Source organism: Entelurus aequoreus, linkage group LG13, assembly GCF_033978785.1.
Source record: "Entelurus aequoreus isolate RoL-2023_Sb linkage group LG13, RoL_Eaeq_v1.1, whole genome shotgun sequence".
NCBI lineage: Eukaryota > Metazoa > Chordata > Actinopteri > Syngnathiformes > Syngnathidae > Entelurus > Entelurus aequoreus.
In genome coordinates this window covers 32,004,993-32,018,133 of record NC_084743.1, presented here as the reverse complement: position 1 = coordinate 32,018,133, position 13,141 = coordinate 32,004,993, and the positions used below count along the sequence as shown (strand labels likewise).

General features: G+C 38.8%; 1 protein-coding gene across 3 annotated transcripts in view; it reads left to right on the top strand.

Moving 5' to 3' along the window:
- Window positions 1-11,941, top strand: part of si:ch211-140m22.7 (uncharacterized protein LOC570370 homolog) — a 15,735-nt gene extending 3,794 nt beyond the window's left edge. Inside the window, exons 4-8 of one of the 3 annotated variants that reach the window (XM_062067734.1) lie at window positions 3,383-4,339; window positions 4,379-4,603; window positions 8,766-8,829; window positions 9,848-9,972; window positions 11,070-11,941. In XM_062067734.1, the coding sequence (XP_061923718.1) occupies window positions 3,383-4,339; window positions 4,379-4,603; window positions 8,766-8,829; window positions 9,848-9,972; window positions 11,070-11,101 (1,403 nt within the window). In that variant the 3' untranslated portion in view covers window positions 11,102-11,941. Of the gene's footprint in view, window positions 1-3,382; window positions 4,604-8,765; window positions 8,830-9,847; window positions 9,973-11,069 lie in introns of all 3 variants that reach the window. The other 2 variants (XM_062067733.1, XM_062067732.1) reach the window with 2 other exon arrangements.
- The last annotated feature ends 1,200 nt before the right edge of the window (window positions 11,942-13,141 follow it).

Below are 13,141 nucleotides of genomic sequence, written 5' to 3'. Positions count from 1 at the left end.
TACAATTATTTAGCACGCGCAGTGTAATTTATCAACATTCATCACTGTTGTGCGAGCACTTATGTATTTGCGCTTTATTTAGCTCGTGTTAGAAGGACGTGCAAACTGACAGTTCCACACACGGCTGCAGGATCAGTGCTTGCGCTGCACAGGCGGATGATGCACAGACGATAATCCTCAGTCCCACGTGTGTGTGTCAACACTTTGGACGGTAGAACTGAAAAATATTCGACACATTGTTTATTTATCTACATCAGTGGTTCTTAACCTGGGTTCGATCGAACCCTAGGGGTTCGGTGAGTCGGGCTCAGGGGTTCAGCGGAGGTCAAAACACACGTGACTCAACGTGTAAATAAAAACTTCTCCCTATCGGCGTATTACGGATACGGCAACAGCAGAAGTCACACTGATTTGCAGGTGTGTAATTTGTTGTGAGTTTATGCACTGTGTTGGTTTTGTTCTTTGAAAAAGCAAGGTGGTGTTCATGCACGGTTCATTTTGTGCACCAGTAATAAACATTGGTAACACTTTAGTATGGGGAACATATTTACCATTAATTAGTTGCTTATTAGCATGCAAATTAGTAACATATTGGCTCTTAACTAGTCATTATTAAGTACTTATTAATAGATAGATAGATAGATAGATAGATAGATAGATAGATAGTACTTTATTGATTCCTTCAGGAGAGTTCCCTCAGGAAAATTAAAATTCCAGCAGCAGTGTACAGAATTGAGATCGAATTCAAAAAGTAAATAATGGGGGTATAAATGGAAACAAAATAGAAAAATATTACAATAGAATAAAAATAAAAAGCAACAATGAGAATACAAATATAACAGTAAAATAAGAATATAACAAGAGAAACTAGACAGTAGTGACCGTGTTATGAAAAAGTATTGCACTGTTATTGTTTTGCATCTCTGTCATCCTAGTACCCCCCTCCCCCCAGAGAGGAGTTGTACAGTCTAATGGCGTGTGGGACAAAGGAGTTTTTTAGTCTTATTAGTCCTGCACTTATTCGGCATGGCCTTATTATAACCCTAGCCAAATAACCCTAACCAAATAACTCTAAATTAAGTCTTTGTTACTTAGAATATGTTCCCCATACTAAAGTGTTACCAATATATAACTTTGTTTTGAATTTGAAAACTTTTTTTTTTTTTCACTAAAGAAGGTTTCGGTGAATATGCATATGAAACTGGTGGGGTTCGGTACCTCCAACAAGGTTAAAAACCACTGATCTACATCATTATAAAATTTATAGCTGCTAGAGGACTTAAGGGGCTAATTAAAGTGAGGCGTTTTGGTGTCCTTAGTATTTTTAATGACATTTGTTTTTTTCACATATGATATATATTATTAAAATATTTCATATGTGAAAAAAACTTATTGAAATATGAATTTTTGCATTTTGAGCGGAGTAAGTCCAGCCTCCTTCTCATGCACCTTCAGCAGTGAAAAAGGAAAAAAAAAAGAGAAAGAAAAAGTCGTGTCAATGTAGCACTGCACGACTGTTTCTAAAAAGCCCATAACAATTCTCCTGCATGTTTGAAAACATAGCAAAACACCACAGGTAGGAGCATGATAACATGAATGTGCAGTAAATGAGAGTGTCTCCGTACACACAAAATCTGCATTTAAGTAAGGCGGTCTGCACCACCTTACAATTGCACACGCAGTCTTAGTAAATTGCATGCAACACACCTACTAAAAGTAAAAGTCCACACTATTTTATAAATTGCACATGCTGTTAAGCGTGTGGTATTGGGATTTTAGTAAGTAAGTAATTTGAGAACCAATATTTCCTCAATCAAATACAAATTAATTGATTACATTTTATTTAATGGATTTATTTTACATTCTGTGTCGCTCTGCTACAATAGATCTACCAAACAAATTCTGGACTGTTCATATAGTAAAGTTTGTGTAAATTAGACAAACTGCTCTTTTTAGGTAGCAATTTTCCATGCAGATATTATTTTTGGCCTTGGCAGCTTTCACAGCTTTGTACAGTGGTACTTTAGGATATGAGTTTAATTGGTTGTCTATGAATGTTCTCATTCATGCAGGTCATTATCATCTCGGGACATTCAATCGATCACAACTGGACTGTTTGGTTTGTCTTAGAAGACGTTTCGCCGCTTATCCCAGTAGGCTTCATCAGTTCGTTCTCAAAGACTTAGTTAGATCTAGTCTGACTAGATCTGACCAATCTAAGTCTATGAGCAGACTGTGACGCAGCTCTTACCTTGAAAAAACTTGTATTACGAATCAGCGTCACCTATTGAGAGTAATTACAATTAGTTTATTCCGTGATTGGCCCCGCTAAAACAGCACAATTTTAACATGCCTTTCAGATATGATGGAATGTACTACAGATAACTGCAGCAGTTTTATAATGTAATGTAATAATAATGTACAACATTTACCTGGTAACAGACTTCTACGATAACTCCTTCTCAGTTAAATACACCATCAGCAGCTTCTCCATATTTTCATAGATGAATGTCCATCGTTAAGCTATTATTTTAACGTCTTTGGCTGGAGTTATCGACTCATTTTGTTTCATTATGATGCAGACTAGCAGTGCTATGCTCCACCGGCTTTACCAAGATACTTAGCTAACACCTTCGCTCATATTTTTGATGATTTCCTTCTTTGATTCAATGGATATCGTCCGCTTCTTTTTAGCACTGTACTTCACGCTCACTTTTTTCTTCCCCATGGTTGGAAAATCCAAGTTATGTCGATCTCCAGCTATAACCTAATGCTTGCGAGTAAGATCTGAGATTTTGTTCAGATCTTACGGGGTTCCGTGTGACATTCGCTACGCCTGCTAGCAGTGGGGTGACTCGTAACCCAAATTTTTGCACGCAACCCAAAGCATAGCAATTGGCTAAGAGACAGCTCGTACCCTGAGGTACCACTGTATACTTTACTTTGTAAAATACTATTGAGGGTCCACTCTAAATAGTCTCTGAACATTATTAAGTCTGTGTAGCAGATCTGTGTACTTGTATATTTATATTTATTACACATTTTGGGTACACTGATGTGAAAGACAGGAATGCGAGATCCTGTCAATTCAAACCAACAACAATTATTGAAAGATATTTGTTTATTTATCATTTTTATTTTTAATCCTAAAGTCCCAGTTTGTGTAGAGTGTTTTGTAGTATCTATTTAGTTTTATGTAATCCTCTCTTTATTTAGGCAGGTATGCAATACTGCTTGCACAGAATCGGATATCAACTCACTAGATGTTTTTATGTTGAATCTTGTTAAATTTGCAATGTAGTGGACATTTCTTTTTATTCTTCCATATTGTGAATGTATTAATGAAATGTTTTACCTTGTCTGCTTGGCTTCTTCATCCTAGACAAAAAACAGGTTAAAACATACTTCGATATAGAGAAACTTGTTCAGCACAAGAACTATGACTTTCCCAAGAAAGGTGTTTCAGTACCAACAATCAGTTCAGCAGCACATCCTTCAGTCCCAACTGTAAAACCTGAGACTGTTGTAGCAGTGCCTGCAGTAGAGGCTACCAATCGTGTTGCTGAAGCCGATCCTGCATTTTCTGTTGCGCCACCAGCTGAAATTGCTGCCAAATCAACCGTCACAGTCCTCGAAGATTTGCCCAAGGCTGTTCTCTCAGAAGCTAAAGTTGCAGTTGATCCTGTGTCTGAAGCTGCCCCTTTACATACTGTGGCCGCCAAAGCTGTGTTCGAGTCTGTGGCTGAAACTACAAGTGTGACATCTCCAGCCAAGCCTGTGGACACAGTTGCCCAGATGGAATCTTCCACAGAATCCAAGACTGCAGCCGCCTCCGTGAAAGCTGGGACGAATGTAGTGGCTGAAGCTCCCCTTGCAGATGTAGCCGCAGAGCCGGTCGTTGCAGCAATCCCTGTGAAGGATGAGGCCCAGCCTGTTGCAGCTGTGCCTGTGGCTGAAGCTGCCCCCATGGAGAATGCCCCAGAACCTGTTATTGAAGTAGTCAGTGTAGAAGCTGCAGCTCCGACTGTAGCTGCAGAACCTGTTGTTGAAGAAACCCCTGTGAAAGATGTGGCTGAGCCTGTTGCAGAAGTTGTAGCTAAGCCTTTGGCTGAAGATGGCCCCATGGAAGCAGTTGCAGACCCTGTTATTCACCCTAAAGAAGCTGCAGCCGAGGTTGTGTCTGAACCTGATGCAGTGCCTGCTGTTGAAGATATCCCTATGAAAGATGAGTCAGAGTCTGTTCTTGAAATTAAAGCTAGGCCTGTGGCTACAGCTACCCCCTTGGAAGCTGCAGCAGAACCTGTTGTTGAAACAGTTACTGTAGAAGCTGCAGCAGAACCTGTTGTTGAAACAGTTACTGTAGAAGCTGCAGCAGAACCTGTTGTTGAAACAGTTACTGTAGAAGCTGCAGCTGAACCTGTTGCTGATGCTGCTCCTGTGGAAGAAGCTGTTCCACTTGTAGTTGAACCTGTGACTGCTGAGGCTGCAGCTGATGTCTCCGCCCCTGAACATGACGCACATGAGGTGTCGGACGGTGCTCCCGTTATAGATGAAGATGCAGGAGAGATGCTGCTGGAAGAGCCATCTGGTGAACCACATGCGGGTATACACAAAAAACGCCTAACCCAACTCTCCCACAATCCTTCTATTTTCCTCTGTGGACCCTGTAGTTTACCATCCTTATTATTTAACTTGACAATAGTAAAAAAAGACTTGCACATTCTTTTCATCTTAAATGTGCTGGGAGTACTTTTTTTATTTAAGATTTTTTGTTACAGCTACACTATACAGGTGGTCCTCGGGCTATGAACAAGTTGCGTTTTCTAGGCTGTGATGTAAGTTGAGTTATATATAATCTATAGCTAAATCAACACCTACGTTTGTCACAATGCACACAGAACACATGAAGGAAATATTAAATACAGCAATACAAACATTCAATACATGAGTTAAAGGTCTACTGAAACCCACTACTACCGACCACGCAGTCTGATAGTTTATATATCGATGATGAAATCTTAACATTGCAACACATGCCAATACGGCCGGGTTAACTTATAAAGTGCAATTTTAAATTTCCTGCTAAACTTCCGGTTGAAAACGTCTTTGTATGATGACGTATGCGAGTGACGTCACTAGTTAAACGGAAGTATTGGTACACCTTTGAATCCAATACAAAAAAGCTCTGTTTTCATCTCAAAATTCCACAGTATTCTGGACATCTGTGTTTGTGAATCTTTTGCAATTTGTTTAATGAACAATGAAGACTGCAAAGAAGAAAGTTGTAGGTGGGATCGGTGTATTAGCGGCTGGCTGTAGCAACACAACCAGGAGGACTTTGACTTGGATAGCAGATGCGCTAGCCGGCGCTAGCCGCCGACCGCACGGATGATCGGGTGAAGTCCTTCGTCCTTCCGTCGATCGCTGGAACGCAGGTGAGCACGGGTGTTGATGAGGGCTGGCTGGCGTAGGTGGAGCGCTAATGTTTTTATCATAGCTCTGTGAGGTCCCGTTGCTAGGTTAGCTTCAATGGCGTCGTTAGCAACAGCATTGTTAATCTTCGCCAAGCTGGAAAGCATTAACCGTGTATTTACATGTCCAGGGTTTAATACTATTGTTGGTTTTCTGTCTATCCTTCCAGTCAGGGGTTTATTTCTTTTGTTTGTATCTGCATTTGAGCCCGATGCTATCACGTTAGCTCCGTTGCTAAAGTGTTTCGCCGATGTATTGTCATGGAGATAAAAGTCACTGTGAATGTCCATTTCGCGTTCTCGACTCATTTTCAAGAGGATATAGTATCCGAGGTGGTTTAAAATACAAATCCGTGATCCACAATAGAAAAAGGAGAACGTGTGGAATCCAATGAATCCTAAGTTACAGTCAGAGCGAAAAAAGATACGTCCTGCACTGCACTCTAGTCCTTCACTCTCACTTTCCTCATCCACAAATCTTTCATCCTCGCTCAAATTAATGGGGTAATCGTCGCTTTCTCGGTCCAAATCTCTCTCGCTGCTGGTGTAAACAATAGGGAAATGTGAGCAGCACTCCAGCTTGTGACGTCACGTTACTTACGGTAGGGGCAAGGCTTTTTTTTATCAGCGACCAAAAGTTGCGAACTTTATCGTCGTTGTTCTCTACTAAATCCTTTCAGCAAAAATATGTCAATATCGCGAAATGATCAAGTATGACACATAGAATGGATCTGCTATCCCTGTTTAACTAAAAAAAATTCATTTCAGTAGGCCTTTAAAATTAAATGGTAATTAAGAGAAGAACTCTTTAATGTCTTGCACATTGGAAAGGATTTTGCAAGAGGGAGAGAGACAGGCTTATTTGGAGGAGGAAGTCTCAATAGTGAGACCATTATGCTGCTTAGTTGTCACTGTCCATTTCATAGGAACAGATCTTTTTACATGTTCAAAGATACCATCTTTGTCCTTATGATAGTCACAGCGTTTGAGTGGGTCAGGCTGGCCATGCGGTCTATGTTGATTTATACACATTCTAAACAATTTGCCATGTCTAATTTTACTTGTTTCAAAGGCATGTCCGATAGTGTCTTTTTTACCCTTATCCGATTAGCAAATATTGCCCAACACTTCATTTCCAATACCAATTTCAACAGATACCAATAGCAGTTATTTCCTCAAACTAATGACAGGATACATGTGGTGTGATAAATGAACAGATTATGCTCTTTTAATGTGATACCGCTGGATACATTCACAAATAAACACTTTTAAACAAAGACAAATACTGGAGTGTAGTTATTAGTTTTAAAACAATTTAGGGATGCACAAATATTTTTTTTCAAGCCAATAGAGATAACGTCCTGCTTGTCAAGACCAATACTGATAACTCATTTATAGGTACTATTTTTGAAAATTTAGATTTAACTGGAGTTTCTGCTTCATTGCGTCTGTGTGCTGGCATCTTTGTTGGCTTTCGAAACACTGTCTTAGCGTTGGCAGCGTTTCAGGGCGCAGATGTGGTTGGATATGTTGAAGCTTGATGTTTTTTCCATCCTCGCGGAATGTTTGCAGAACTTTTAATGCAAATAGGACGTGAAAAGTCTTCTTCTGAAACAGTAAATAAGGTCCTAAGGTAGGAAAAAAGGAGCACTTGATTTGATACGGGTAATCTAGCTGCATGGAGCGTTTTTTTTTTTCGAGTTATTATAATTATTAATATGTAATTATCTTTCCTACATTTTTTGTGCACCCCTCGAGAAAGTGCCATATTTATTTCTGACGTTTTGTCTCAACAAAATTGTCATTTATAAAAATCATGCGCAATAATAAGTGAAATACAATGTTCTACTGTCAACAAGTTAGAAAGGTTAGTTTTTGAGTACATTAACATAAAGTAATTTAATTTGACAATGCTGTTAACCATATAATTAATATAACTGTAAATCTTGGTGTGACACAAACATTTGTATGAGAACAAAACATGAAACTGGACTGATACAATCATTACAATTTGTATGTTTGTCTTTATTCTTTATTGATAATGTTAATGGCATTAAGGCGTTGCGATTTGGTTGAAGATTTGTGCGGCAATGCAGGAGAAAAACTTCTTAGATGCTGTCACATACTTTATTTTCTCCTTTCTTCTTTTACCTTATCCGTCTTGTCTCTTGTCTCCATTTTAACAGAGTATAGTTGAGTAGGTTTTTTTTTCATTACAGACGGTCGCTACTTATCATTACTTTGCTGCGTGGATGCTGCGTGTGACTCAGAGTGATTCTTTCTGAAGTGTGATATTTGAAGTGTTGAAGGAAGACACCTTACCTCCCCCTCACAAAACCATCGCTTTACACTCATCTTGCAAATTGTATTTTTATAATCTAAAGGATACATTGTCAAACTTGGATATAATACCACACTCAAAAGATACTAACAGCAAACATGTTGCACTGTGGTGCACAACGCAGTTTGATACAGGTATACCGATATAATTACCGGTCGGCTGATATTGTTGGACATCCCTACTTTTTACCTAATTTTTACGTTTGTTTGGCGCACTGCCCCCAGAAAACTCTGCCTGCGGAAGAACAGTATTTCCGTGCTCTGTGTGGCGCACAAAGATGAATGTATTCTTTCAAAAATATAATGTTTACGGATCACAATTTAGTTTTTAATAAATTTATTGGAACTTGTTCGTAACCAAAAAACATTTTAAACCGGCGACCACCTGTACATCAAATTAATTACTAAAGCATGTATTGACGGCACAGTATTTACTAACAATAATTTGACAAGCTGTATTACTTTAGGACTTTTTTCTAGAGTCTGCCTGCTAATTTCCCTAATGTTATCTCTCTTTTCACTGCAAATGTTTGTTCCAAAGAGGTTTCCTATCGTTGAAGGTTCGGATGTGTGTGTGATTATTTCCCTTGACCTTCCTAACATATTTCCCATTTATTTAGGAGTCTTTAGTGGAAATAATTTGGGCATGCAGTCTTTACTTTCCTTTAGATTGTACACTTGTCTTGTGCATTTTGTTTTGACACACACGCACAGATACTGTGGGTAAACTAGTGATGGGCCATGAATGTCCAAACTACACTTCATGTGTCTGCCTAACCTGGTCTCTTGTTCTCTCACTTCTGTAGCCACTTATTGTCTTGCTATTCTTTGTGTGTTGTTTGTGCGTTTTACACAAGGGTTGTTTTTTGTGTTTGTTTTGTTAAAACCAAGATTAGCTCTGGTTTTTGAATGGTCAAAGATTTAAAAAATTGTTTGTATACTTGTGATTCTTAGCTCAAATGGACCCGATTCAAAAGCTCTTCTTGGACTCCATACGCCAGTATTCAACACAAAACCAGTAAGTATCACTATCCGATGTGACAATCCCCACCTTCTGGTTTTTCTTAAGTGATGAGGAATATTCCTGAAGTATAGCTATTTCCTCATATACTGTAAGTGTGAATGCCTGGATACCAACGAACGTAGCGCTCACTTACTTGGTTATCAGTGGTTAGATGGGTTATACTGTATATACAGTATTGGCTGAACAGCTGCTGCTTTCCTTGACCTGTGTTGTAGCCTTTGTCAGTAAAGCCTGTCATTGGCCCCTTGTATTCCTTGGTGCAAGGGAAATGTGACATATAAACACAAGTGAACTGCATATTGACAATCAGCCAAGAAAATAACAACGCAATGAGCCGTTGCTTGATTGATGGAATGTTCCAACACTGATGACTGCATAATCCAACTGCCTCTAAATATGGCTGTGCAACAAGAGACACGCTGGATGGCTCTGGGTGTCTGAAGAAGCACAAGTTTGCAATCAAAAAACGACTCTCCCAGAAGACGATTTACCCTTCACACAAATGATTGAGTGCATCATCTGTGTCAACCCCCAGGCTCACTGCCAATTTTTAGTTAAAACTTTAATCATGCAGTGTTAGATGAAAAAGTCTGCATCTTACAGGAAGATCATTATTTTCAAACGGTAACAAACTCTTGCATGCATGGAAGTATTGCCTGGCCCCTTCCTCACCGGACCAAAACCCTGTTGAGAACTTGAGGGCATTTCTGTTATGTGAGATTTGGGGTGACAAAAACAGTGTTTTGGAGGCTGTGGCTGCTGCGTAAAATGTTGACGGTAAACAGCTAAAGAATCACAGCAAATTTTGTGCAGAGGTCTTCATGACTTTTCACAAACCACCAACAGACCTGAGAGGTCAACATTTTGATGCTGTAGTGTACCTTTTTAAAGCTCTGAATTTGTGAGTCAGAGTGTATGCATTTGTCCCCCATGATTGGCTAATCTGTTTCAATTCAAAATAGCTAACAAGGAGTCTAATTTACCTTTCCTGATCTTGTGCCTCCTTCTGTAGAATTAGTGGCGAGCCAGTGGATGCTGGTCCGGAGTACCAGAAGGCCCTCGCAGAGGAGATAGCTAAGCTACAGAGGCTTTATGGCGGTGGGGACCTCACAGCTTTTCCAGAGTTTAAATTCCCAGGTACGTTTACTGTACACATGTTATCCATATACGTTAGATGAAAGCTCAACCATAACCATTTTTCAAAACAGAAAACCATTCAAACCACAAGAACTTACATTGGCAAATGCCGAAAACAAGCAAGCAGTCCAAGACCAGAATATGTCATGAATAAATTCATAAAACTAAACACTAATGTAACAAACTTAACAACATTTAATAGCTAAAGGGAATTGCACTTTTTTCACAATTTTCCTATTATTCACAATCCTTTTGTAAGACAAGAACACATACTGTATTTTCCGAACTGGGATATATGCCGCACAGACTAAATTTTAGAAGAAAAAAATATTTTTCCATATATTAGCCACATCGGACTAGAAGCAGCAGATATATACGTTGCAAAATTAGTTATTGACTAAGAAAGATTCTGTAAATGTTTATTTACATACCTGAATTGTTTCCAAATGGTGCCTGTAACACAGCAGTAAAACAGTTGATCAAACAAAACAGAAGTCATCGTCATGGACCCATTAGCTGCAGAAGCTAGCTCTCCAATCAGCTAAATAGACTCAATAAGTCCACTGTGACGTCTTTATGAGTTTACTGAGGAATTTGTAAAACTGAAACAACACAAAAAGAATTCCGTTGTTAGTTAATAGTAACACAGACACTTGTAAACGTGTTAGCATATTAGCTAATGCTAACGACGCCAGCGTCATTACATTACGATGGCACATACAAATATGCATGAAAACACTCCCACAGACATTACACATGTGACTGTTTAATAAGTATAAACAATTTTAGTTATTCTGTAAAACTTACAACTGTTATTTGGAGTGATGAAAGAAGAATCCATGGGAGTCGAAAAGCTATGGATGGAATGTTTAACACAAGTATCCAACATTGTAACAACATTCATAGTCAAACAAGAAAAGCATAGGAGGTGCCCTTCATAATGTGTTTTCAATTGAGACTCTAGTAAATTTATTAATGTTTTAAAAGGACACTAAAAAATACGATAAAATTACACTATTGCGTTACTTTTGATGTTTAGTTTTAAAATATTTGATTACGTTCCCACAACTAATGAATGATGGCTTTTTGTTTTTCAGAACCCACGTTTGATGAAGTTTTCCGTAAGTGAAAACTTGCCGCCCAACATGACCAATCCTTGTTAATATGTGCTGCGTAGAGAAACATTGTCTGTTTACAATCAAAAGTGTCAAAATAAAAATCCAAGTCTCTTTCTTTGTGAGAAGAATGGAACGTATGATATGTGTGATGGGGACGAGAAAACGTCAGTGATGTGTACATCAGCAAATACTTAAAGTGAAATGGATTAGGGTTGGGGGTTGAGCCATTTACATCTTATTTGATACTGTAGCTACAGTACAGACACCTTCTAGTGAAGCTGCTGCAAAGTGATGTTAAACATTTCTTTACTGCATTTAACTTTACAACATAGGCATCATGATTTGAATCATGTTGAGGCATAAAGTTGCGATTATAAATTAGCTTACACTCATCATGAGAGAGTACGTCATTGCAGTTGTGGGCCTTTTATTGATTCTGTTTAACAATTATTTTTTGAAGGAGGAATGATTATAGAATGTACTTTTTGAATTATTTATAATTCCTTAGAATTCGGGGATCTTTTGGGGGGAATTTTTTTTTAAAGTTAGACCCATAGCAAACCAAAAACCAGATCAGTCTGTACAATGATAAAAGTTCAGCCTTCAAGCACCATGTCAGTGTTTTCACAAGTTCATCGACTCTTAAATACGCCAGTCATCATTAACATTTGATATAAACACTATAGTTGAAAGGGGTACTCACACTAGGCCAATTGCACCATACTTGTGTCCACTTCACACCTAAGGCACAGGTGTTAGATTAAAGGCCCTGGGTCCAGATCTAGCCCGCCACATCATTTTATGTGGCCCTCAAAGGCCTAAAAAAATATGCATCAATAAAACACCTTATCATAAAGTTATTTCCATTTTCCAGAAAAAAATATATGTACTACATGAAATTGCATACCTTTTAAACTTTAATATGCAATATTGCAACAAATATTGTATTATCATACTTTTCAAACACCGTTTTTGTTTGTTAAAATAAAAATAAATACTATAAAACCTGCTTGACATTTGATTTCAGAGCAAGTTATCCATCACATTGTACACGGTAAAAATGACATGAGAAAAATTTTACGATGGTTTTTTGCAGCATATTACTGTAAATTGAAACAACTCTACCTCTGTTTCTACTGTAAAATTCTGGTGACAAAGCTGCCTTTTTTAACCGTAAAATCTTTGGTTGTTGTTGGAATAACGGTACCACAGTTTTTTACGGTAAAAAACTGGCAGCTCAGTTGACAGAATTTTGAAAAACAGTACAGATTTTCCATTCAAATATATGTTGTAAAAAACACTAAATATTACCGTAAAATTCTGGAGACTAAACTGCGAGTATTTTACTGTATAAAAAACAACGGGTACTGTTTGTCTAGCATTAAAAGATTACAGTTGGTACAAAATGCAGCTGCTAGACTCTTGACAAGAACAAGAAAGTTTGATCATATTACGCCTATACTGGCTCACCTGCACTGGCTTCCTGTGCACTTAAGATGTGACTTTAAGGTTTTACTACTTACGTATAAAATACTACACGGTCTAGCTCCATCCTATCTTGCTGACTGTATTGTACCATATGTCCCGGCAAGAAATCTGCGTTCAAAGAACTCCGGCTTATTAGTGATTCCCAGAGCCCAAAAAAAGTCTGCGGGCTATAGAGCGTTTTCTGTTCGGGCTCCAGTACTATGGAATGCCCTCCCGGTAAAAGTTAGAGATGTTACCTCAGTAGAAGCATTTAAGTCCCATCTTAAAACTCATTTGTATACTCTAGCCTTTAAATAGACCCCCCTTTTTTAGACCAGTTGATCTGCCGTTTTCTTTTCTCCTTTGCCCCCTCGTCGGGTTATTCCGGTTCCGGTGACCATGGATGAGATGCTGGCTGTCCAGAGTTGGGACCTGGGGTGGACCGCTTGCCTGTGCATCGGTTGGGGACGTCTCTGCGCTACTGACCTGTCTCCGCTCGGGATGGTCTCCTGTTGGCCCCACTATGGACTGGACTCTCACTGTTATGTGGATCCACTAGGGACTGTACTTAGAGGGGGGGTTAC